This window comes from Hakea prostrata, chromosome 4, assembly GCF_041222555.1.
Source record: "Hakea prostrata isolate BN-2017 chromosome 4, UWA_Hpros_2, whole genome shotgun sequence".
NCBI classification, from domain to species: Eukaryota; Viridiplantae; Streptophyta; class Magnoliopsida; order Proteales; family Proteaceae; genus Hakea; species Hakea prostrata.
Window position 1 is genome coordinate 1133430 of NC_142603.1, and position 27265 is coordinate 1160694.

General features: G+C 37.8%; 3 protein-coding genes and 1 pseudogene across 4 annotated transcripts; 3 read left to right on the forward strand and 1 right to left on the reverse strand.

Moving 5' to 3' along the window:
• The first annotated feature begins 1646 nt into the window (after nt 1-1646).
• On the forward strand, nt 1647-7241 carry LOC149016922 (uncharacterized). Its single transcript, XM_089151200.1, has 4 exons — nt 1647-1792; nt 3484-5132; nt 5291-5316; nt 6129-7241. Exons 2-4 carry the CDS (start codon nt 3569-3571, stop codon nt 6861-6863), a joined length of 2325 nt encoding a protein of 774 aa, XP_089007326.1. The 5' UTR covers nt 1647-1792; nt 3484-3568; the 3' UTR covers nt 6864-7241.
• A 1284-nt stretch (nt 7242-8525) lies between these two features.
• Nucleotides 8526-13863, forward strand: LOC149016923 (uncharacterized). The gene is made up of 3 exons (XM_089151201.1): nt 8526-9750; nt 12526-12960; nt 13189-13863. The coding sequence occupies exons 1-3, from the start codon at nt 9054-9056 to the stop codon at nt 13368-13370; spliced, it is 1314 nt and encodes a 437-aa protein (XP_089007327.1). The 5' UTR covers nt 8526-9053; the 3' UTR covers nt 13371-13863.
• Nucleotides 13864-14881: 1018 nt separating this feature from the next.
• LOC149016924 (GTPase ERA-like, chloroplastic) lies at nt 14882-20477 on the forward strand (annotated as a pseudogene). Its single transcript, XR_016172739.1, has 5 exons — nt 14882-15943; nt 16844-16991; nt 17063-17176; nt 17868-17989; nt 19754-20477. The product of XR_016172739.1 is annotated as a GTPase ERA-like, chloroplastic (transcript).
• Nucleotides 20478-21014: 537 nt separating this feature from the next.
• On the reverse strand, nt 21015-27082 carry LOC149016925 (glucose-1-phosphate adenylyltransferase large subunit 1-like). The gene is made up of 15 exons (XM_089151202.1): nt 26763-27082; nt 26266-26544; nt 25942-26064; nt 25517-25690; nt 25145-25237; nt 24913-24996; nt 24761-24816; nt 24373-24466; nt 23777-23962; nt 23384-23464; nt 23116-23202; nt 22934-23038; nt 22557-22663; nt 22081-22141; nt 21015-21444 (listed from the first exon to the last, which is right to left on the reverse strand). Exons 2-15 carry the CDS (start codon nt 26497-26499, stop codon nt 21343-21345), a joined length of 1587 nt encoding a protein of 528 aa, XP_089007328.1. The 5' UTR covers nt 26500-26544; nt 26763-27082; the 3' UTR covers nt 21015-21342.
• Nucleotides 27083-27265: the final 183 nt, after the last annotated feature.

The following is a 27265-nucleotide window of genomic DNA, read 5'->3' on the forward strand; positions in this document are numbered from 1 at the left end:
GGATGACCATTTAAAATCACTATGTTGGACCAAACCTTTTTGGAGAACCCACATTTCAGAGAACGAGTGATCACAACTCTTATTACCAACCTTGCAAAGGATACAGGTGGGGTCCACTTGAATACCCCAACCTGGTCCTTAGTTGAGTCTTTTGAGAAAAGCTAACCACGAATTCAAATAAAAGCGATTTTGACCCTTTGTTGCCCACACCACTTGAGCCCAGGAAGCCATTGGTTTAGAGCCACACACTACATGCAACAGAATTTTCAAAGAGAACTCCCAACTCGGAGTTGCAATCCACACAACTCGATCACTATTAATTCTCTGCAAACGATGAGAAATATCTTCCCATCGCGACAAAATTAGATTATTCATTAAGGGGGTTCTCCCACGCATTGTTTGCCCTGATTAAGTCACAAACCTTTATAAATGGGTCTCTGCCAACATCAGAAGTAAGCACATTGTTCTCTCCTTCAAGAACACCACCCGACAACCATGCCCATAAGAGCGTTGAAGATCCATCATGAATTAAGTAATGAATGCAATTAACCGCCACGCTCTGAAGGTTGATAATGGCCTTAACCAAAGAGGTGCAATTTGAAGATGAGGGAAGATATCAAATTGAATGATTTTTTAACCATATTTTCTTGATGATCTCAATCTAGTAAGACTTTTTATTTGCTATCAAAGTCTGTCTCTTGATTCCATGCATATAAGTTATAGAGACCCAACCCAATTTTCGCTTTTTGGTTCGAATCAACCTTGTGTTTTCATGCATCTATATTTTGTATTTTTCCTTTTTTTTGTGTGTCTTTATTTAGTTATGAATGAAGTCTTTAATTTCTTACAAAAAAAAAAAAAGTTATAGAGACCCAACGCACCCTCCTTTTTAGAAGTACATATCACATGCCAAGACATTTGTCAATTTACTTTGTATTTTGAGGATTATCATTTTTCTTTTGTTACTAGAAGTCTAGAACGACCAACAATTCTTTGATAGATGTTCAAACAAAGAAGGCTTGGTTGGTTGAGGGTACCATGGGAAAATATTCTTTATTGTGCATATAAGCACATTTATATGATTTGTAGAGCAATGATTAATTGAGAAAACAAAGTAAATACAAGACTATTGAAGATTTTTAAAATTTAAAATTAATCTTTTTATCTCAACAAATCACATATGTGCATCCTACTATCATTTTTAGGCCGCTTTCTACTTGTATCTTGGTTGCCTTGGGCCCTTGGCTTCTTTTTCATAAATGGATTTTTTATTAAAAAGAGAAAAAAAAAAAAAAAATAGTAAAAATAAGTATCGGAAAAAAAAAAAAATACTACCTCCATTTTCCTTATATATAAAAATTGCCTCTTAAAAAAAAGGAAAATGGAAATATTCCCATCCGAAAATGGGCAGGAAAGAGCCAAAGGGACTACTTTGGTTTGAAGCGAATGTATGATTACGTGGTTGAAGAGGAGCTTCGGCTTTTTGAGGTGTCGTTCGCTTCTCCCTTACCTCTCATCTGCTGCCTTCGAGGAAAAAAGAAAAATAAAGAACCGCCAATTCCCGGCAAAACCCTTTCCACTGTGTCCAGATAAATATCTATTATATTATATAATACTCGTCTGCATTGTGTTAATTTGCAGAAGAAGTAGACAAGAAGGACAAGCCCAGTCTCCTTCCTTTCGTTGCCCTGTTCTTTTCCTTCTTCTCTTTTTCAGCATTAGGGATTGCTCGAGCTACTGATTGTGACCGTAGTGGTGGTTGTGTTTGTCCTGCCGAGCTACTTCGGCGCAGGTTAGTTAGACCAAATACTCTGGTTCAGTCGGTCTCGTGAATTTTGATAGTCAATCGTCTTTGTTCTTTCTCTTTTTTTTTCTTTTCCTGTTTTGAACTTTACTTTCAGCTGGATGTCACCAATTCTTGAGATGAATCTCTTTCTTTCTCGGATCCATGGCAGAGTTTCTTGTCATTTTTTTTGTCATTTTAAGAACGGGTTTCCGAAACGATAGTTACCAAAACTCCTCTTTAAGTTTACGTCTTTCCTCGAATGCTTGTTTTGTTTTATTTTGCCTATTTTCTTGACCGAGTCTTAGAAATTCTCTCGATGTGGTGATTGGTGCTATGCGACACTATTGAAATTCGCGGTTTTGAAAAATTTCTTTCCCTTTCTCTTGCTAGCTCTATGCTACTATTGGAATTAGCGGGTTATGAGTTATTACACTTCCATTTTCTGTTAAATTGTTACCTAAGTTTCGTGGTTTTGTCACTGTTTTAGATATCCAGGGACAGTTACAGGTAAAATGGAGACATATAAGATGATATTTTATATCGAATTAAAGTGGGTGGATGAAGTGGAGGGATGCTTCAGAGTGCCTGACCAAAGTATTACTTTAAAGCTTAGGTGAAAGCTCTGTAGAGCTGTTGCTCAACCAGATATGGTGTAGAATGGTATGAAGTTAAGAAATGTCAATATGGGTAAGCTATGTGTAACAGAGATGAGGACGTGTTAAGAAAGCAAGAAAGGATAAGGTTTGGATGAATGTAACCAATCAAATTTAGGGGTTGCTCCAATCAATTACAAGCTCCGAGAGGGTAGTTTGAGGTGGAATGAAAATATTGAAGGGAGGAGAAAGGATGCCCCAGTCGAGGAGTCATATGATTCCTATTGAAGGAGCTAAAAGAGTTGCCTAAAATAACCAGTGGAGAACTTGTGAGGAAGGACATGTATCGCCTAGATCTTGTACCAGGTATTTCTTTGGATAGAGCCAACTGGTAGCAGCCCCATTAAGCTGACGTTCTCCTTCCATGCAGTGGTTGTTTCTTATTATTTTATATCTTTCATTTGTCATATTCAGTTTTTCGTTTCTATCCTTTTTCTCCATCCCTCTTTCTCTTTTTAGGTTAGATCTCAGTCTTCCTTACCGTTTGTTTTGTCTGGATCCATGTAGTTGATCCCATTAAGTTGGGATAAAGCTGAGTTTGTTGTTTGTTTCAAGTGTTTGCAAATACTAGATCCCACAGGTAATTGATAACCATGATTATCAATCATAGTAGCACCCAGTCCCCTTTCTACATGAATATCAGAAAAGAGTTTATTATTAAATAGATTGCAAGCTAACAACTGGAGGATGATTTCCTCAATATAGATAAATTCTTAAATTGATATATTTGGAAATTGAGGAGGAATAACCTCCATTAAGGATGCATAACAAACCTAAATGGTTGAACTCAAACTTCATATACTGTTATTTTAGACAATGCATTTGCAAATATAGAAAATCATACAATCACAGCCAAACATGAAGTAACTTGCATATTTATACTAGCAATAGTGACAGTGGTCAAGATTCCTTAACTTAAATCAGTATGAAGTCCTTAAATAGACTTGTTGCTATTTTGATGTAATGTATGGTTATCCTTTGTCCATCAATGTAATGTGATAATTGAAGTATTCTTCCCCCTCCCCATCCTTTTTCTCTATGTAGAACAATACAAACCCTTGGTTGGAACCTGAGATCCTTTAAAAGGAACCTTTGGTTCTCAATCAATCAGAGGGTCGTCCAATTTAAGATGCTGAACTGTGATAACAAGGATGCAAGATCTGAAGAATGTACGCATGTTTATCATGCCATGTGGATGGCTCATTGGGGGCAACCAAACTGTGAGTCAGCAGGGGTTCGTAACCATTTCTCATTCAATGGCGAGAAAAAGAAATATGGTCATGATAATAAGCAAGCATCTCTGCTGGTTCGAGTTGATGAACCTAGGAAGTATTCTAGATTAGACATAGAAAAGGCCAGTCCAAGCAACTTCTCTAAGCATGGTAGTGGGCGGAGACCTCCAGGGGGCTTGCAGATACAATCTGATGGTCCCAAATCTGCCAAATTTGGAGCAGTAAATGAAACTGAAAGAGTCGAAGTGAGAAATGAGGCATTATCAATGAAGTCATTAAACTTCAACAATTTCAAAAAAGGGCAATCCTTTCCAATTACTAAGTTTGATGATGGAAAAAATTGTATTTTCACATCTAAGAATGACTTATCTTTCTATGGAGGACATCAACTAATATCTCAGATTGATAACAGGTCTGAATTTGGTACTAATTTGGTGCTTGAGAATGAGGCTCACCTTTCTTCAAGAGTGCTTGCATCAGCTCCAACTGGAGTAAAATCTTTATCGGAAGCACATCATCCAGCTGAAGGTGTGTCACAAAGGTGTAGTGGGGTTTTGGTGGAACCACTTGAATCTCTGGAGAAGAAAAACTTCCCTGTTTTAAGGACTTTGCAGGACAATCATTCAGCCTTAATTTCCAATTTTCGTCTGTATGGGTTTGAGACCCAAGGATTACCGCTACAGTCTTTGGTGGGCAGAAATGGAAAAAACAACACTCTCATTTCCAATGAGTGTACCACAAAATTCAATTTTGCTACCACGGAACAAAAAAACTGCAATTACCATGCTTTTTCTACATTTTCTTTTCATGATGAGAAGATGAGTGACCGACTAACTGATACATATTCTGGAAGTCCATCCCTGGAGGAGAAATATGTGAGGCAGAAAATATGTGATCCTTTAACCAGTGAAGTGAGATTCCCAATTTTTGTTGGCAAACAAGGTAAAAGGTGCAACCTTCCTGGTTCTGAGATCTTACCAAGCCCCATCTCTGCTCCAGTGGTCACCAAATCACGAGAGTTGAATTATGGTAGTCATTCACTGCACCATATGCCTAAATGTTCCCTTCATGATGGAAAAGCATTGAGAAGATCAATGAATGTGGAATCTGGGGAAGCCCTGCCTGGAAGTCCTCCAAAGGTTTCCTGGACAAGTCATCATTTGCCAGTGACAGAAAAGTTTGAAGTCAACTTGTCTGAGGGTTGTAAAATGCTCAGAGAGTCGACACCATCAACCAGACTCAAAGGAGTTGCACTTTATGAAATTCTGACCTTGCCTTCTGATTTTTGTCATGATACTAACCTAGGAGCTAAGCTGCGATCTCACAGGAACTCTGGAGCAACTGAAGAAGCAGATGATGTTTGGAATGCCAAACCAGGTTTAGAAGGCTCAGAGAATGAATCATCAGCTGAAACTGATGTCATGGATGTTGATGTTCTTCGTGCAAGTGATTTGCTCACAGGTACATATTAAATGCACCTATAGATACAGTGTATATTGTCGAATGCTGGGTCCTTGTAATATTTGCTGATGTATACAAGTGAGACATGGCACCGTAATCTTTCGCCCTTGTTATGGTTTTTCTGACTTGATGCGTTGGTTTTCATCTTTGTTATGCAGGTGCCGTGTCTTATCCGTCAAAAGAGGTACAATTGACACTTGCACAATTGTGATGCACCCACAATCATCAGTCTCCAACTTGTTTGTGTTCCCTTCTTGATTCTTCTTTAATGTCTCAGCTGATGATGCTAAGCATATTTTCCCTGAGTTGCTTGATATAAGAATTTCATCAGATGCATCTCAGTAGGGCAATCTGATTTGTACTTCATTGGCCATCAAGGATTCAATGATCCATGGAGGTAGTCACAGATTGGCCAGATTGGATCATCTAGGTAAAGGCAATGCTTCCCTTAAGGATCTGGCCAATCTGATCTTAGGTACCACAGATCATGGGTTATTTTTCTTGAAGATATGTCATGGGGGATTGGCGTATCCAGATCCAACCCTGGATCCTGATCCCTAAAACCTTGTCTGCAACCAATTTACCCTTTCTGGTTATCCTGTACTTTAAGGGTGTGTTGATCTTCTGTTACATGTTCACTGGATTTGAATTCTTAACTCTTGAACATGTGCTATTAGATGCCTCTGCATCTGGATTCTGAAGTCTCCCTCTCTTTTGTATCCATTGTTTGCGTTATACCATGTGTATGTAGTCAATAAAGTACATTTAGTCATTCTTTTCCTATCCTACTAGAATAATTTCTGAGGATTGTTGTCATCCTCTGCTGATGGTTGGCATAGCCATTGGGTGAACGGACCCCCTTTCTCACCAGATTTCCATTTTTAAGTTGGTTGATTTCCATTTGGTGCTTTGAATTTGTTGATGTAGCAGTGGATTTTGTGTCGTGAAAATTGGAAATATTAATTCTCAGTTGTTTTAAAATACCTGTTTTCACAGGATATATGCCAAAAATATGACAATCCCAAAGAAGTAGTGGCTTCACTTGGAAAAAAGATAGAAAAAGGAAAAGCAGCAGTAGTAGGTGATTTACCTGATATGAACCAAGAGTCACCTGCTTCAGCCAAAGGAGATGGTATGGATGATAGGAAATTGAGCTCATCAAGAACTGAAAGTTTGGAGGCGGAGCGCCTTGTTTTGCTTGGAAAGCAGCCTGGTGGTTCAGCCTTCAGTCCTCGACAGGACCACCAATGCCTTGAGCCAGACAGAAGATGGGTAAAGAGGCTTAAGCTAAATCCCTCAGATTCTCTTCCACATGGTACCAAGTATTTGAAAATTGGTGAAGCATCCTCAAGCAGAAGAGCAAATAGTTTCAGCAAAATTCTGAATCACAAAACTAATTTCTCACAGGACATGAGAGTTAAAAATTTTGGAAGGGAAAAGACGGACAACAAGATGACATTGTTAGGAAGTAACGGAAATTCCCCTTCTACTGATCTGGAGGAGGAATGTGCAGAGCTTACATATTCTTGGGTTCGGAGATGGTGCCATAACAAGGCAGCAGCACAACTGGTGAAGCCTCAGCGCTCCAAGGAAGCTTTACATGAACTTGAAAGGAAGCAATTTCCAAGCATTGGTGCAATGGCCTTGATGGGGAAGGCTATGAATTGTGTCCGGCCATGTGTGTTCAGGAGAAGGGGTTCATTTGTAGTCTGGAATAATAATGGGTACTGAAATATTCCAAGTTGTATATTATATGGTAGTTGATGCGATTGTTTCATAGGTGACTAGTATATGCCGTAGGAGATGCAATCTTCGTTTCGTAGGTGAGGAAATGTGACCGACTTCCGCATGTTTTTCTTCTTTGGGGTACTATTAGTAAGGCAAAAATTACTTGTATTTTAGCATCTTCTTATCCTGTTTTCAACTCTGAAGAAGAAGATATCAAGGGTTATTGGTAGCTTGAAAAACCTGCTAGCCTTTTATGTTTTTTTGTTTCTTGATGATCCTGTCTGTTTTCATTGTATTGGGCTTCAAGAACTGAGGCTTTGTAGTCACTGGACTTGTATTTCCAGGTAAAAACACATTATCTTCCCATTTACGATCGATTGTTTTCATATTTGGTTGTTATTCTTTAGATTCATGCCTCAAAAAAGATCTAAAGCCTTATCTCAATTTTCAGTCGAATATATTGTTGTTTTTCTTAATTTGCTCAGAAATTCAACCATTAGTCTTTAGTTTCTAAGAGTATCCAGTTGAGGGTTATTTGTTCACCAGTTTTTGCTAAGAATTGTATCATAACTGGTGACTGTACCATTTGTGGTGGCAGTCTATAACTATGCATGAATGTGGGAGGGCGAATTTTGCAAAATTTATAATTCAATTTTAGTAAAATTTCATGAGAATTACTGGAATGGAGAAGGAATGCTGATCTAATGTATGGTGTAACTTTGATCTTCAGCTGGTCTGATGTGGGGAATTATTTTTTTTGTTCTTCAACTCTCATATGGGGGATTTTCCCCATCCTTGTAAGCTTGACGTCTAATTGGCCGATTTATTAAAATAAATAAAAAAAAACCATATGATGAGGAGAATGGATTTACATCTTCTACTGTTACAAGGTTAGCTCATTATTGACCATTTGTTTGCAAAAGAAATAGAAAACTAGAAAGATAAAATGATAGGACTTTTAAAGAGAAATGGAGTGGGAAAATTTGCCGACAAAATTCTTAATTCACGGAGAATCTGAACAAATCCAGATTTTATAATTTTATTGAAAAGTTTATTTTAGATGATGTTTCCAAAAAAAACAAAGACACTGAATAGGAAAAAGTAGATAATTTAGAAGAGTATCAGTCTCTTGTTTTTAAGAAACATCTTTCATAGTTACTTTGTAGATTCTCTTTAAGAGGTTGATAAATGACGGATTTTAGTTGTGTGGATATCGTTCGTGTAGGCATGATTTGTTACCACTTATCATTATTAGACTATCTATTGGCTAAAATATTGGAGGCATTTAGGTAATTAAACATATTAAATTAATAAGCTTTTTTAAACAAAAAAATTCACCCTCCATTGAATTAATTAAATTTACAAAAAAGGTTTCTTTCTCAGTTTAGGGAGAAAATGAAGTCGACCGAATCTCCTATCTCAGGGATCCGAATCTCCAAATCCCACTGAAGGAATATTTTTGGGTGATGACGTTTTATCCGCACTAAAGATGAGGGCGCTATGCTTGGTGCTAATGTGCTATGAATCCTGACGTTGGAGCGTGCCACGTGGCCACTGTGAACGACCCAAGTCATGTAGTTAGTCATGTGCATGGCTCCTCCTCGCAGCAATAACATCAAAGCTCGCCCAAACTCTCTACCAAAACATAAAATAAAAAATAAAAAATAAAAATAAAAAGCTCGTTCAAACTTCCAGCGACTCCTTCACCTTCCCTGTACGTTGTCTTAAATTGCGGTGTTTTTCAAAATTTTGCGGGTAAGGAATTAGGAACGGTTTGTTCTGTTAGTTTTTTGCACTCCCTACAACGCACAACAACGACACCACATTATTTCCTGGCCTCTTCATCATCAAATGACAATTAATCTGCTTATCTTCCCCAGTATTTGTATAAATTTCTTCCGTTCTTATCTTCACATCCCTAAACGGAATCAAGTTTGATATGCGGCACCTCTTTTAGATGCTTTTTCTTCTTATCCTCGATAGCTTTCCTCCTCTTATAGCTCCATGACCATCGTCTTTTACCGGTATTCAATTCGATCTTGCTGAGCTATCAAGAAGTTACAGAGGAAACCTGTCACCTGTGTTCTTATGTGTTTCCTTTCTGAGCACTTTGTGATTTCGATTGTATTTGAGCCCTAAAATTTCGAATTTAGGGTTTCGCCGGTTCAAATTGCATTATCTTGCCAAGAAGCCATGCCCTCAACAATAACAACGGTCACCCTGGATAGGTTGCTTGAACCAAGAAATCCTGGAGCTTCGAAATCCATCGCTAAACCTCCCCCTTCAAGGTTGACTAGACGACATTCATTGGCGGGAAACGAACAAAAGCATTTGCCACAGCTATCTCCGGCGCTCTACGCCACCCCTGAGGTAACCCCTCTGCCCGATTCTCCGACTTCCACGTCAGGGTCCTACCCTCCCTCCCCTTACATCGTCAATCACAAACGCCGTGGTCCTCGTCTTCTTAAGAGCGTTTCTCAGGACGACATCTCCTTGAACGAACGAGCTACACCAACAACTATAGAAGGAGGTTCCACCGCAGGTGAGAATGGAAGAGATGCACACTGTACAATTGTTGGTTCGGCTCAGAATGTCCTCCCTTCTGCTGTTGTTACTGCTCCCACCCCTATTGAGGAGGAGACGGGTCGGAACGGTTCCCATGACGACGATTTTGTCGATAGCGGTTTGGATGGCAGTTTGATTAGGACCCAGGATTATCCAAAGTCCGTAACGTTCAATTTGGAAAGAGACTGTGAGGGTGAAGATTTCTATGATCCTCAGGAATCCATGAGTTTCTGCAGCAATAATGATGCGGAGGACAACAGCAGTGGGGTTGAGCGTTCGCTCAAGTCGACTACTCCAATGGGGGAATTTTATGATGCTCCGGATGGTAAGAATGCCTTTGTGTATCTTCTTTATATTTATATTATATCGTTGCACTTCATCTGTTTGCCTATACTTCTGTAAAGTCCTTCATCTTTGCCTGTTATTCATAATGCCTGGCTAGGTCTTCTTTGTCAAAAATTAAGCGCCCAGAGATATCCCAAAACAAAAAAATTTGGGTTAATATATTTTGAGTTGTGTTATCAACTCTTTTCCACCATTCCATTGGTGTCATATAAGTGCTATATCCAACCCGAAAATATTTTTCCTATACCCTTTCCCCTTTATTGCCTCAACTAGCCCAATTTACATTCATTGCTGGGTACATTCGTTGGTCATTTGGACATTAGCTAATCATCTCAGTGCGCCTTTACTCATATCGAATTGTTTTGGCAGTACCCTAGGTTCATAACTAATTTTATACATGCATCCAATTCTGGATTTTTTTTATCCCTCTATTCTCTTGCTGCTCATTTATCTCGAACATTTGCATCTTAGCTATGCTCTTTATTGATGTTATGAATCTATGCTATATTTTGTCATTTAAAGTTTTCTTATTATTCTCTTTCATAATGATAATCACAACTGGGGTTATCCATCTCAGTATTGGTTGTGATCCCCTTTTTAAGAGCAAATAGGTGGAACTGCACAGAAAGTACCAGGTGAAGGTTTTGATACATTTTCTGTAAACTCTAGTTTGTTTCCATACTTATGTATGACAAATATAGTCATCCAAAATAAATAAATATTGCATACAAGTATATCAATGTTTCCAGTACCAGCCTGCTTATGAAAAGTTGGTCTATGATGCATGGTTGAAATCTTATTGCCCATGCCAAGTGGTTAGGTCATAATGCTGAGTCGCCTGATTTTTGTAAGATGTATTTAAGTACATGCTATAACGTTCTCTGGTAAAGCTTTAGACCATTGGTAAGATGTTGTTGTGAAATGTTAGGGTCGTAGACTTGTACAGGGGAAGATTTAGGTTTTGCAGACTGGATTAGATATGCTTCGGCAGTGCACTGCTGTAACCAGTAAGTGTAGTTAATGCAGCAGTTCTTAGTAACTTCGTTATGACTGGCAGGAATTCCTTCCTGAATGATATGGCAAAAATTACCTGATCTGTGAACTGACATCAACATAACTCCACTGGAAGAGAATATGTCAAGAATTTCCAGGTAGAAAGAAATTAAGTGCATGGAGCAGGTAGGGAGGTGAACATTACAAAAACAGGCAATAAATACTGGGCCTTAAATAAGTGCCATGTTTTGGAATAGCACTACTGTTTCATCAATTAAAGAGAGATCTCTTGGAGTGACAACGATTTCATCAAATGAGAAAGAGGAAGGTGCTGACCAGCTTGGAGATACTTTTCCTTTATAAAAAGTTGGGACTCTGCCCTATATCATGCTTAGACAAGACTTGGTGATGTAGCCCAAGATCTAAGAGGTCCAACTATGGGCCAGCTTTATAAGATCTTTAATAAAAAAATTTAAGGGTTTTAGGATTTTGGGGTAGTTGATTGGGATGCATTATGGTAGTTGGATAGCTCTAGAGATATATAGAGTGTGGTGTATATGGATGGATGTGACAGGTTCTTGATAAATGGGATGAAAAGTTGATGAAATGGGGGGGGGGGGGGGGGGAACTTGGAGAAAACTCAGGTAATGGTATATATGGATGATCCCTAAAGTTTGGGACCATTCTAATGGTTAGATAGGTCTACATGTAAGTTGGAAAAAAATGGGGTTGAGATAAATCAATTTAATTTTCTTGAAGATATTCTAGAACATCAAGTTGATGGGAAAATATATTCTTGGCAGAAGAAAAGAGACATATAAGAAATCACATATGAAGGTGGAAGGGGAGGTGCTATGCTGGGTAGATGCTATGTTATTGTACCGCACAGGCAGCATAAAAAAAATTCGAAATTCAGTTTTATCCATTCATCATCTGATTGGTGGGGATTGCATACTATATAGACTTTCTAAAATTCCTAATTTGACTCATAAAGGACTCCTAATCATCTAGAAGATTTAATAAGGTAAATAAAATCTATCTAAGATTTTAGTATCCTAAATATTGAATTTAAGCCAATGCAGAGCTGTTTTAGTGGTGAAACCAACACCTCCTAGTGAAGAGGAGGGAGGTCGTGGGTTCCACTCTTGCTAAGGCATATTAATATCCCCATTCCCCAGCTTAATAAGCCCCTTTGTACCCAAAAAAAAAAATATATTGAATTTTACATCTAATCCCGTGTACCTTAATTACCCCCACTTTATACACTTATGAATTAGGCCAATTACATCAATAAACTCGAAAATAAGAAGCTTAACGTCTATATAACCCATGCATGGACAAAAAATTAAGCATTTCAAACACCAGTTGACCCTTTTGGACATTCTTTGTTGCATCACTTGGCTATCATTTCTGCAAAATATCATGCGTACATGGGAGACTCATTTGGTTACATCTGCCTACATCATAAATACATGTTGTCATGAATTTAATGAAGATGTGGTAGTTCCTTATATTTTCAAGTTTTATGGGGTTATTTTGAGGTTTCCAATAGTAAACATTTTTTTTGGGGGTAAGATATCCAATAGTAAACAGTTTGCTCATTGAGATGGGGTGGTTTTGATCGAGTTCACTGATTGAGGTTCTGAAGCCTTCAGTTGATTTCTTAATTATCGATTCATCAATGGTATGACAAGTTATCTTTAATAAGAGAACATTTGTGTTTTACACATCATGATCAAGCTTAACATTTTTGTCATTCCAGACCTCTCAAGTGAGGGTGGACCACTGGCCTTTCTTCGTGACATGGAAGCTGAACTGCGTGAGATAAGATTGAATTTATTAACAGAGATTGAAAAGCGGAAGCAAGCCGAGGAGACCCTCGATAGTATGCAAAAACAGTGGCAGAGGATTAGAGAACAATTCTCTCTTTTGGGGGTGACAATTCCTGCAGCTTCAAACATTGCTACAGAAGATGAAAATTTCGATCTTACTCCTGGAGAAGAGCTGTTGCAACAGATCTATATTGCACGGATGGTTTCTAACTCTATAGGGAGAGGTATTGCAAGGGCGGAGGTTGAGGCGGAGATGGAATCGCAAATTGAGTCAAAGAACTTTGAAATCGCTCGGTTGTTTGACCGACTACATTATTATGAAACAGTGAATCATGAGATGTCTCAGAGGAACCAAGAAGCTATTGGTAAGTTCTCCTTTCAAATTACACTCTGCCAAATCTTCTGCAAGAATGAATATTATTAAAAATGCTATCTTGTTATTCTGTAAGTGCCTATTTGCAGATTCAGTACATGAAAAACTTAAATGATTATTCAGGACAGTAGCTGTTCTGGTCTTGCATCCATTTTATTTTCCTCTGTTTTTTACCATGGTATTATTGATTTACTTCATTTCTCTTTTGATGTATCTACAGAGGTGGCTCGGCGTCAAAGGCAAAGAAGGAAAAGAATGAGCAAGTATGTTTGGAGCTCAATAGGCACTGCAGTAGCAGTTGGTGCTGTGGCCCTGGCATGGTCTTTTTTCCCAACAGGTAGAGAATCATCTCACTCCAGGCCATTTCAAGCTCCTCATAGCGATGATGCAACCAAGCGATGAGCTTATGATGATGATGGCGTTTCTCTGTGAGGCTTCAAGAAGTGAAGGAAAGGTCGACTGGCCCTTTTTGTAAGCATTTCCTAACACTATTTTCCATATTGCTGGATGCTATGTGGAAGCACAGAATTTGTGTATAGGCGGTTGAGTACAAGTAGCTATCTCCTTCTCCCTAAGCAATCTGCAAGAACGCAGGCATTTGCATTAGTCTTTGTATCCTTAGTCTATATATCTTGATTTTATGTGCTCTTTGGAGTAATCTGCTTGTTTATCCTTGAGATTTAAAAACAATAATTTCATTTGTCAGATAATGAAAAGAAAAAAAGGTAGAAATACTCTCCGGATTATTTGTATACGACGATAGATTGTCTAAACCTTTCTGCAACAACTCCGCCGTCTCATGATTTAAAGCCATAGATTATGACAAATGGTTAATCAACTTGGTTTAGTTTTTTGATTTAAACCAAAATTGAGAGTGTTCTACGATACAATGCCATACTTGTAGATTATCTGTATAAGATTTATAATCAATATGAATAGTTTCTCTGTTGAATTGCACTATAGATTGGTTAGTAGGATACGGTACTCGTTTGGTTAGGATTGATCTTGATTCTAAATCATGATTTTTGTGTAAAAAAGAAATTTAATTACTTTATTAAAGAATTAAAATTTTGAAAACTAAAAAGGTTTTAATTAGAGAATAGTCTAAAGAATCAGTCAAACCAAACAGAGTGTTAATGTTCAAAGATTCCAAAAAAAATAAAAAATTTAAGGGATAATTACAGCCCCCATACTGATTTAACTAATATATCCCCGTATTTGCAAATTACTAATCCAACCTTAACTTGTCTATAATACTAATGCCCCCGAAGTTCGTAGTTCTGATGATGTAGCATTCCATATTTTAAAATCCCAAAATACCCTTTACTTATCTCTTTACTATTTACCCTTGTCAAGTTACGATAATACCTTAATTAATTGTAGAGAAAAAATAATCATAATCTTACCTAAAAAAAACCAAAATAAAGAAATAATAATTGAATAAAATTAAAATAGAACCAAAGAGGAGGAAGATAGAACTACCAAATTTGGAAACGAACCCTCCGGCAAGAGTGGTCGCAAGGGGGTAGAAAGCGAAAGCAAACTCCCAGGGAGGACGTCGCAATATTAAAAAGCACCGTCCCCCAAAAAAAAAAAAAAATGGGCCCCCACGAGCAGAGGAGAAGGTGGAAACAACGAATGAATTTGCCAATCTTTAATTCAAAATAATAAGTTAGTGAAGGGGAAAACCAATATTTTTAATTCAAAATAAATGAAGTTAGGGTAAAATGACATTTAACGGTTTTATAATGGGGAGTATCGCTTTGATTTCTTAATTTTAATGAAGGCAAGGGACATACATATTCAACTAGCCTTCCCGTATGGGGGGCACAGTAATTTTGTAAAGAACGGGTTTATTAGTAATAAAATCAAAGGGGGGGCATAGTATTATCCCAAAATTTAATGGTCCTAGATAATAAAATAAGGGCTTAGGGGGTGGGTCCAATGTGGTGAATGATGATTAAATTCGAACAGATAATGGAACGTTTGGCGATCCGAAGTTTTTTGTAATTCATCTCAATTTCCTCAACACAAGATAAGATACTATTTCCGCGGTTGATGGCGCGAAATCGAGGGGTTGTATGGGAGTAGCGGATTTCGAGGATGGGAAACTTGAAGGAAGAAATGGGATACCGAGCTAGGACAAGCTCCGCCGACGAACTTCCGTTGTTGTCTCCGAGTGATAAACCAGAAAGGAACTTGAGTTTGTCCGACGACTACAGCATGGAAGCCCTCAACCTTGATACTGACCTTAATCATCGAACCGGTTAGTCGTGTTTTTCACTATATTTTGTTTTTGTTTCCTGTCATTTGCTAGGTTTTACATGTCATTTTTGCGAGTCTATCAGTGAGAAACACACTGTGATTCGAGTATCCAATCTCAATGTTTTCAACGTGTAAGGAACATTTAAAATTTTAAATCCACTAGAACTCTTACCACATAGCTAGCGTACTTATTTATAATCCTCAGAGCTCCTTCTCTTTATATCGTTTTTTGCTGCACAACATAAGTTTTGCTTCAAGTGAAGATCAAATGGAGGAGTCAATCTTCGGTTGAAAACTTCGATGAAACTAGGGTATATTAGGTTTGTACTGCCAAAGCTTTTGGTGGTGGTTTGCTATGCCACTGGATTCTCTTTCTTTTTTTTTTCTTCTTCCTGTCACACCTCACTATTATCAGGATACAATGTGACACCGCAGCAAATATGTTTTTCCCCTAGTTCGTTACAATATTCATTCTTTATGACAATTTTCTTCTGAGAGTTTCAGTTGCAGGTGTTTTTGAACTTCATGCTTGATTTTTATGAAGCTTGGGGTTTCTCCTCAAAGTTTCCATAAATTTGGAGAATAATTGCAGGCTATGGATGTGCTGGGCAAGCGTAATGTTCGGAAGAGTACACTCTCAAACCAAATGATAGGTCAAAAGATTTCAGTTGTTGCAGATAAACCTCAAACCACAATGCACTGAATCCTTGGTATATGTTCTTGCCCTGATTATCAGGTGCATTGCTTATGAAAATAATTACTATCTCATGGAATCTGTTACCTTGAAAAGAATATAGGGTATTATTGTTTCATGTTACACTTGGACCAGAGGTCTGACTGGAAAGAATCTGAAGACTACATTATATAAATTGTGAACTAGATAGATGCAGCTGCAATATATATATAATTAGTTTATAAAGTTTAAGAGTGGGAGGATATGAGGACCTGATATAGAGATAACAATAATGGAACAAGCTGACTTTACAAGCCTGGAGGCTGACAATAATACTGATAATATATATTGAGGTCCAGAACTAACAGTGCCTTAGTGACTGTGGGATCATCCTAGTTAGTTAGGGGTCAACTGGAAATTTAACATTTGAGATACTATTTTACTTTCCCACCAAATTCTGAGGTTGCAATGGCTAAAAGAATATTTTTCACTCCCTTATGACCCGCTTCAGACAGCTTGGTATGTCAACTAGCACAAGTTTTGCATACATAATGCACAAAGTTGAGGGTGGGAGGGTGGGGAGAGGTGATTAGCATGAATCATATTAGACAAGATCTTACTTGAACATTTTTTAGATAATTGTAACAGCTAATGCAGGTATGGAGTATGAGGAAGAATCAGTAAATGGGTGTCTTATTCCAACTATTTAGTGTCACCTATGTGGAATTTATTGTTTTCTTAATGTTTATAATAATCATATGCATTTGTCTTTCCTTTTAATATGAAGAAGAAGTCTTTTCATTTTTAAAGTGTAATTCATTTCAATGGTTCTAAATCATTCCCTTATCTAGAACTTAGGGCTTCAATTACATGCAAATAAATCAAATGAACTCTTATCTATGGTAGATTCTTAATATTCATCTGAGTTATGGGTTAGTGTGCAGATGGTACTCTATGACACACCTGGATTTATAGGGAAAAAAATGCACAAGTTGGACAATATGATGATGGACAATGTTCGAAGAGCAGCTATTAATGCAGACTGTGTACTTCTTGTTGTTGATGCATGTAAAATGCCCCAAGAGGTATGTTTCTTTGGGTGAGTTATTTTTGGATCTCTTTTGCCTTTTTCTAAATTATTCTCATTTGTTTCTAGCTTGACAAGGTATTCAAAGAAGGTGTTGTTAGTATCCAAGATGAGGTACCTACTCTGTTGGTATTGAATAAGATGGATATGATTAAGCTGGGTGAAGTCACAAACAAAGAAGAGGTTAGTACCCCATATCATTATTCTGACATTCGGAGGTATGTTATATATTTCTAGAGTGCAAACAGAGTTGATTTTTCTCTTTCCTTTTTCCTTTTAAGAACTTTAAGGTATGGAGTTCACCAAAAAAAAAATAAATAAATAAATAAAAAATAAATTAAGGTATGTACTTAATCTGACACATGCAATATGAGAATCATCAAAGTTGGGTGGTCTTCCAAGATGTTAGTTGTTGGCAGAAGAAATGTATTGGGTCCAGTGTGCATCTTTCTTCTTCTTCTTCTTTCTTTCCTTCCCCTTTTGGATGAATGAATAATTTTCATTATCAAGGAACTCCAGAAAGGGGATGAGGAAAAGAATGTAGAAAAATATGGGGGGTGGGGATTGGGGCTTCAAGCAACTTGGTGGCAGTAATGGAGAGCAAGATCCCAGGTAACAACAATCAGTATATTCATTGGGGTATCCAAAACTGTTGGGTGGGGAAACAACTGTAGTCTAGCAGAGATCATTTTCTGAAGGGTTTTAGTGAAGGTTTTCTCAGGAATCATTGGCTGATGGATCTTATCCTTGCGCATATTGTACTGTTTGCTGATTTGCATTAGCATTAGCATGATTGTTAATTAAGTCTCATCTTTATCATTTGGTAGACTTCACATATTTAGAGAAGAAATGAAAAGTAATAGTGTAACTACAGTGGTACAAGAAATTCGCCAATGTTGATGAGTACCTGTGAGTGTTAAGTATAGCCAAGGAGTGGATGATCTGAAGGAATGGATACTGTCGAAACTCCCTGCTGGACCAGCTTACTATCCAAAGGTATTCTTAGGGCTTCTGTTTTATGTGCAGATGCATTCTTTAATTTTTTTCTTCTTTGTCATTTCATTAATAAATACATTTTCTCTTCAAAATCTTTGTCCTTGTGAGATATCTTATTATAAAAGTGCAAGTATAGGATGTCTAAAACAAGAATGATGTTTGCGTAAAAGAGGGACATATTACTTCTAACGACCAAAGTCCTCTGTCAAATTACTTATCTGGCTTCTTGAACACCTCAATTTTAGATATAAGCATTCAAGTTTATTCCCATTTGTCAACTTTAGGAAGTGTAAGTCAAGTTTATGCGCATTTGTTTTCTGACAGGAGCTTGTAACAACAATGAGCCTGTTCCTTGGGGTGTCAGCTAGGGTTTCCGGATAAAGCAAGAGGATTTTGGAACTATTCTATGAATAATATGCGTAACCTGACATTGGCAATTTATGCTAAATTAATTAAATGTGATTGAGTAAGTTGGATGCAAATAAGGAGAATTACATTAAAAGTAGGCTAATAATTATATAACTCATTCAGTCATGAATAGAGGCAACTAAGCTTCACTAGCCTAATACATGCAACAATATTAATGAAGTGATGAATCAGGCTATGTGCATTTTTTTCCCACATGTTCGAGTATAATAAAAATTTCATATATGTACTAGGGTTTTTAAAGTCCTTGGATTGAGAGATCATATTCATCCATTTAGTGTGACCTTAATGCTGTATGTAGAAGGATTTAGGTTTGGTACTTGGTATTGGGTTAGTCCTGGCTGATTCCAAATTAACTTGGGAAATATTTGGCAATTCATGTGGAGACACAGAGTCAGTGGTATTTATGGGATTGGCAACTGGCCACACACAACTGATCTCTCTTATCTGTTTTACGGAAGCTTATTCAATACCTTCAATTATGAGCAATAGAGTGTCATCTGTGGCCATTTCTACTGCAGAAAGTCTAATTGGATTACTTCTAGCTAGATTCCATCTACTAAACTAGTGTCATTATCTATCTAGGAAAAAGATTAAGGCCATAATTATCAAGATGGCCAAGATACCATGTCATTGGAGAGGGTTCAAAAATCAAGGTGCCAGGTGCCCAAAAACATGGATGCCCAGGCAAAGCACTTATGGTGGCTGCTAAATCATAACTTGAATCATATTAAGAGCCCTTATCTACAATTATAGTTGAGAGTCAGAGGATCTAATTGATGAATGTACTGATCAACTATTTAAAAATTGTACAGAGCATGTCTTGAGTGGAATAGTTTATTATTTTGGAGTGTTACGTATGGCTTTCCATGAAGTTGTTTGAAAGTCAAACTTTCACTTTGCTCATGATGAACTAGCATCTGATCTCTTTCTTATTCTGTTTGCAATGATTATATTCATATTTCTTGTCGGGCTTGTAATCTACAACTCTTAAAGTCTACTCATTTCAGCATTACCAGATGGGTGATGGGATAGGAGTTAAGGTTTTCCTTTTTTGTGAATTAACTGGTGACAACTGTTGTATCTCTATTTAGGTTCTTTTGCAAGGTGGTGGGATTTGGAAATCAGATTTTAGGCAAACCAAGAAAAACTAGATGAAATAGGGGGGGAGGAAGCAGATTAGAAATCAGAAGGGGAAAAAGACTCCATCCAGGAGTGTAGATTCTGTGCTTAGATGCAACTTGTTAAAATGCATTCTGAGATCTGCATCAGTACAATGGCATGCCAGTGCACATTTGACTTGTTGCTATTAAACAGATGAAATTTTCAAATGAACAGGTTGAAGGTTAAAGAGAACCGGCGGCAAGATGAAGCTCTGCCGAAATATTATGGCTTGGGGGCCAGATTTGAGTTTTATTGTCTGACTGAGCTGCGAAATTAACTGTTGTGATGTGTGAATATCCTAAAGATGTAACGGAATAAGTATGATATTGTCTTGGCTGCTTGTTTTCTACCAATATCTAATGCAATGAAATTCTTTCCAAGGTGGTATGCCTACCCCAATGGAAATCCACTACTTTGGGATCTATACTTCAGGGAGTTGGTATAATGTACATACTGGAATAAGAGTGGTCACATCGACCTATATATTTTTTGGATTCAATTCCTTTCACATCTGATTCATTCTCTGACAAGTCTTCCCTACATTCTCGAAGATGAGTCCACTCCTCATGTTCATTTCACGGTAGCTTTAAGTCATACTGATATATCATCTTTTGTTTCTGGAAATTCTTGCATTTCTATCTAAAACAGAAGGATTAGATTACTGCCCCCGCCAAAAACAAAAGAAGGATTAAGCCACCAGTATTTACTGCCCAGAAAATGGAGTAGAAGAAACACTTGCGATGCTAGAACAGCAGGAATATGGATTCTGAAAGGGCAAAAGGATCACCTGGAGTAGTATGTTGAATCCCACCAAGGAGATCTAGGGACACGGTCTCAATAAGAAAACATCAAAACACGTCCGTTTACATAATCTTCAACCATGAGTGATGAGACTGTTTGTGGACAGTACAGGCCCTCTTTCTCTATTCCAATCTACAAATATTCAGAAGTGAATCCTTCGACGATGATACATGGACTATTAATATTTCCATTCTCGAGCAGAAAATCAAAAGCATCCCCACTTGATCAGGTTCTCACTTGCTCTGGGAGGCCTTCGTGTTTATGCGCTATTGATTCAGCAAGAGAGTCCCGGAACACAGGATTCCTTTCAAGTTGAAGCAAACAGGGGACGGTTTCATCAGAATCCTGAGGAGCACATTTTTCTGTTGGGAGTCGGTCCTCATTAATAAGCTAAAGGCTTCAATGTCCACTGACTGATGGCTGGAGAATCACCACAACGTTTCAGCAAGCTTCAGCTCATGGCTGGAGAATGGACATACAGACCAAGGGATGTTCTAAGGCAAAGGCCTTCAGATTGATTAGTGGTTACTGGTTAGCTATAAAATAGGGTATGTAACTAACTAACATGTCTTAATTCTTTTGAGTTAACTGAGTCGACAATAAGCTATAAATGATCAGAAGCATCGAGAATAAGCTATAAATTATCAGAAGCTGTCACTACAATTTAATGATTAAGTGCCGAAGGCCCTAGCACTACAAGATATAACTTTATAAATAATAAAACAAGCATGCAGCAGCAGGCCTTGTTCTTATTCAGTAACACAGCCAATCTATTAGAATCACGGATAGCTCTTCCAGTGAAAGGGATCTCTTTATATACAGAAAAGACTCAAAGAGTGGCCCAGCGTCCATCTTATTTTATGTAGCATAGAGTTGAAACCCCCAAGCTTCCTGCCGACAGCTCTCTCCATATACTCCAAGCTCATCTTCAATGAGGAAACCCAGGGAGGTTTTTGAAGACTTTAAATGATTGTGCCATCTTTAATGGTTGCGTTCTTCAATAGAACAGTGATTCCAGATCTTATGTAGAATCCTTCATTTGGCTTATCTGCTTCTTGAACATCCTAAGAAATGGTATATAGACATACAAAACGAATAACATATATGAACAAACAAAACTGGATAGCTGTTACACACAAGATCTCAACTAAATGTTTCTCAAGTCTTGATTCATTTGACAGGAAATTTTCTTAAAAATTCAGCTTTTATTATAAAACTTATTTCATATTTATTTGCTATTCAATTGTTCATGACAACATGGCCTACTAGGGTATACTTGAGTGAAGAAGAGAACCCATCTGTATGATGGGGGTGGGGTGGTGTCCTCCTCCCTAAGCAGTAATCATATTGATCAAGATGCAACAAATTTTTATTTTGCTTCTTCCATTAGAGGGTTGGTAGGTAGATGAGTTTAAGGGGAAGGAAGGAAGAAGAAAAAGACGGGGAGGGGGTTGTGTTGTGGAAGGGTGGGGTGAGGGTGGAAGGGTTTAGTGGTGAAAATTAACATCTACAAAGTAACTAGATATATTCGAAATATTTACATTGCATTGCAGCAAGATACCTGTAGTTGCTTTAGGCCTCAATAATACCTTTGCTTTTCAGACAACTCCTCTAAAATACTTTCCATTGGACCAAATAGAGCCTAAGATTTAAATATATAAAAATAAAAAGAGAATTCTTGTTGAGAAAGCAATACTTACATCTTTGTTCGCAATGACCACATCTCTTCCTATCTTGGTATTCTTATCGATTATGCAATTCCTTTACCCCAAAAAAAAAAAAGAAACAAAAAAGCAAAAGGGATGGTATTAGAAAATTCTTTGGGTAGAAAGTACTAGAAAAATCGAAACTCCTAAATCTAGTATGTGTGCATAAGGATATTCACCCCAAAAAAATGTATGCATCTGGAACCAGTAAAAATAAAAGTGTCCATTACCATACACGTTACACATATAGTTGGGACAATTAGATATCATTTGTTGGGTTAGGAGGAAATACTAATTCCTCTGCATCTTTTTTTCCTGGGGAAGTGTCATATTAACAAACAACCAAATGTTCCCCACACGATATGGGGACCTCCACAAATCCATAGTGCAAATATAACACCAAACTTCCAATTGGTAATCCCTGATTGAGTAATTTAAGTAAAGAAGTTTGCAGGTGTGTAGATTCTTACCTAATCTTGGTATTCTGTCCAACACCAATTGGAACTTTTCCCTCTGCCAGAAGAGATGAAATTTCAGATTCAGTTTGGTAATAGTCTGCACCCATCATCATGGTATCCTGAACATGAAGCAATGGATTTTCCATGACCCCCACCCGAGGGGCAAAAAATTGTTAGAAGTGTTCTTCCATCCTGCATATCATCTCCATATTGATGATTCAACATAAACAGCAACACTAGTTTGTCCTGTTATGAATAGATTTTATCTCATCCAGTACTGTTGGATTGAGCCTTTCATCAAAAATAGAACTGAATGAAATACCTTTGCACTTATAGTTTATCTTATTAGCCTTGACAGGCACAGAAAAGAGAAGTGAATGAACTATTACCTGAAGCTCAACGCCATACTCTAGACGTGAGCGAACACCCACTATGGAGTTCAGGATACTACCTTCCCTCAAGAAGCACCCGTGAGAAATAATTGAGTTCACAATCTGCATGAACCAACCGAACCATAAGAAGCATGAGCTAGAGTTGATTCATTAAACAGCTAGGACATACATCATCATACCCGACAGCTGTCAACTTTGGAAGGTGGCAAGAATCGAGGAGACGTGAAGAAAGGTGTCTTTGGATCATAGAACTCAAACTTAGGAGGCTGCATCAAAGATAAAGTGTAAGATTCTGATCCAATGAAGCGATGCAGAAAAGGATAAATAGTGGGCATCAAAATTGTGTGTTCTCTACTTCAAATACAAGTTGTACAATATGCAATATTTTGGTGTTTCCACAGAAGCATCAGACCCCAACAAAAGAAGTGAAAGGAAAAAAACTAGGACCTGCTCTGTGAGGGCTAGGTTAGCATCAAAGAATGATTTTATTGTTCCAATGTCCTCCCAGTAGTCGTTGAATAAATATGCCTGTCAGGACAAGGCATTCAAAGATTCATGAGATTCATTCCTGAACATTGGACTTTGGTATATGCATGCAGGAGTGTTAGGAAAAGAAGAACACAAAACCAAAAATAAATGCATAAGGAGCACGCAATGGCTTAAAACACAATTAAGCTTCAATAAAAAGTACCCAAATATTATGATCACGAGACCTAAATTTTCTCATTTATTACTTATACTTGCGCACCTTGGCAGTTGCTTGGAAGAGGGTGTAAAGTTTGCATACGACAGCTTAATCACAAAATAGTATGACCTACTAATATTCGGAGGAGAACTCACTTGGACACTGTGCTCCTTCACAGCAGATGGAATGATTTCAGATCCGAAGTCATTGCAGGTGGGGTATTTCAATGCCAGAAGCTTCAGCAGAACCTCTGTTCTAAATACATAGACTCCCATTGATGCAATGTAGGGGGATTTCATGGCTTCTTGCTGAGACAACCCAAGAATAGTGGTGTCGACTTGCTGCACACCCCCAAGAAAGTTAATAATTAGATTAAACCCATTTAGTGCAAGGTGGGATGATGATGAGTCTTCAAATTATGGCCGATGAACTGCTGTAAAAATTTTGACAGCAGCATCGTTGTACAGAAACACATTTATTGGTGAAACTGGTATTTCCTAGGAAATGTTCAAAGAAAATTCAAAGCAAGTATTATAGTTCTTAACACTTGACAAACCGTTCCTGGATAAAGAATGAAAACAAATTATCTGGCACTTACTGTGGGAAAAAGAATCCGTTTAATGTTCAACTAGGATGTAATATAGGTATTGCACGTGTGAGACTATTATACTAATTGGCTTCTCACCTTTTCTTATTGTGTTAATAAACTTGTTAATTTTCATGAAAGGAAAAGAAGGCTGAAGAAAATCACCATTGCTTTTAGGTCAGAACCCTTGGGTTTCTCAGCAAATTGGATGATGCGTCCCTTGTTATTGATCTTCATCAACCCATAGTCTGATGCACGGCTGCAGCATGATAGACCAAACTGAGATGAACTTCTGGGGAAAAAGAATTAGGGAAGGAGCATTTACTCTAAACCTTCACCTTCCAGTTTCCCTATAAGCTAAATACATTATCTGATAATATGATGGGTCAACATCTTTCTTTTAATTATCCAACATACTGGGTTTACTTGAATATGATTGTTGATGTGAACAATCACAAGCAAACAAACTTGACATTATTATCTATGGATTCACATAAAGAGGTAATACACTTCAAAGCCTGGTTTGGAAAGAAAACGAGTACTAAAGCTTTACCTGTCATCCATGGGTACACAAGAAACTGTAATATCAGCATTTGTGTCAATATGCTTCTGCAAATTCAAATATATAAGATTAAAAAAACTTTCCAGATCCAGCAGAAGAAGTATCACAAAGATATTTTCACTCTGATGAAAAGAAAGAGATACCTGCACAAAGTCCATGTAGTCCATCCTATAAAGATGATCACCAGACAATATCAGAATATGCTCAACATTCTTGTTCTTAGCATCCTACATGAAGCAATCAAACTGTATTAGAAGTATTCACTTAAGACAAATTTCTTTATAAGTTATTCATTAAAAAAAGAAAAAAAAGATTCTTTTATAAGTTATCTTCCATCAGACTTTGTAGGTATCAATTCAAATTCCAGGAACCAACCTCAAACACCCACATAAATTGCCTAACAGCATCAGCTGTTCCCTGAAACCATCTCTTTCCTGTTTCTCCTGGCGTTTGAGTAGCGGCCAGGACCTGTTCTCAGGAGGGCGAAAGAATGAGTTTAGTTCACCAACAGTGGGAATACGAAAATCAGATGACAATTACTATCTTTATATTCTTAGGAAGTGATATATAAAATTTCCTAAGAGAACGATTCCAGGCAATAAGGGCCCATCCAGTTATAGCCTTTTTAAACAAATTTAGCTTTACTTTATCCTTTTGATCCAGTAACGTGTGCCTACACCAAAATAGCATGAAAAAGTAGATCACTATTTCATTTTCAGAATTGAGCACAAAGCAAGAGATCAATACCTCCACAAAACCATCCCCAAAGTTCACACCATTCCCAAAATTATATGTGCGAGCTATATGACGATTGAGGGAGGCAGAGTTGAACTGGGTCATGATGAAAATTTTGTTGATGCCACTGTTTATGCAATTGCTCATAGGGATATCTATAAGCCTGTAGCAGCCCCCAATGGGAACCTGGAAATAAATCAGAAAATATATGATTTCTTCAGAAATTAAGTTCATCAGTAACAACCTTTATAATGAAAGGATACAATCTACAATCTTTTGAACAAAGACTTGTGACTCAGGATGCGCAGGTCGCCCATCAAGCTTGTGTCACCGAGATTACAGACACTTACTACAACTCATTTAATATGTTGAACTAAATCAAACACAATGGATCAAACTATTTGGAGGATAGAAACATGTAGAGATATGTTTCTTACAGCTGGTTTGGCTCTTCTGCTGGTTAGAGGAAAAAGGCGAGTCCCAGCCCCTCCACCCAATATAATCGAAGCTACGTTCTTGGGGTCTCCTTTGGTCCTCACGATTGCAGGTGCTTGAAAGGTCTGACATGGGGAAGGAAGGAAAAAAAAAGTAGTGTGACAGTATCAAACAAGTATTCCAATAAAATGGGAAATCAAAAATCGAACCGCCTAGTGGGAATTTTTGAAGCTTGACTAGAGTTTGTTAATGATTGCTTATTAGTAACAATTCACGGGGAAAAACAACATTTGGGCTTATTGAAGCAGGATAATAGGATCAATTACCAGAGCCTCTTTGTGGACATCACTTGTAAGGACAGAGTAGACAACACCAGATTTTCTCTCTCTACGAGCATCTTCGGTCCCCAAACTCTTCGTCAACTTGATGCCCAAAAATCCGTTCTTAAAACTCCCTCTAATTTTCTCACCCAAGAATCCATGACGTCCATCATTAAAAACCCCTTTGCCAGCTCGCACCACAGGAACATTGGCCTTCAAGGTTGCACAGCAAGGATCCATTGTTGCAGCAGATTCACTGTTTTACGATCCTGGGAAACAAGAAGCCTGGAGGAGGTAATCAAAGTAAGAAAATAGAAGCAGCCCAGTAAAGTAGGATCTCCACACACAGATTCCAGATGTCACTTAAAATGATACTGAGAAGAAAACAGAGACCCGTAAATAGAAAAGGAGCCGGAGATAGAGGGACGAGATCACAGGGCAAACGGATGTTATAAACACAAAGAAAGAGAAAAGAAATCACATATGATTGGAATCACGAGGACCTGAGGAGAAATGGGTATATGACTATATGAGGAACGTGATCGGAGTGGATGACTTCGCTTTACGGCATAGTGCAGATCAAGAGTAACCAAATGAGGTGGAATATAAAACTGAGTAGTCACGAGAACTCGTTTTCTGTAACTTTCAACGTTTGCTGGTGCCGAGTCAGTGAAGTCTAAGCTGCAATGAAACTAGTCCCAGTGTGAGAGTTCCACCAGAGACAACGATGGCACTTGGCCACTTCGGATTTGGGGAAGGTAACCCAATTGTGGAGAAACTTCTGTCGCAGAAAATTAAAATCTGAAATCCCCATTTTTTTTTTTTTTAAAAACTCTGTAGTTTATGGTGTTACTGTGTTAGGATAAATCTGTATTCCGTTCCCAAACCTTAGAAAACTGCATTAATTATTCAACTTGTCTGTATGGGGATTTGAAACGTGCCTGTTGATCGACGATGAGCTACAGCCTATGGCTCACATGGCGATCACTGTCAATAAAAGAAAAAT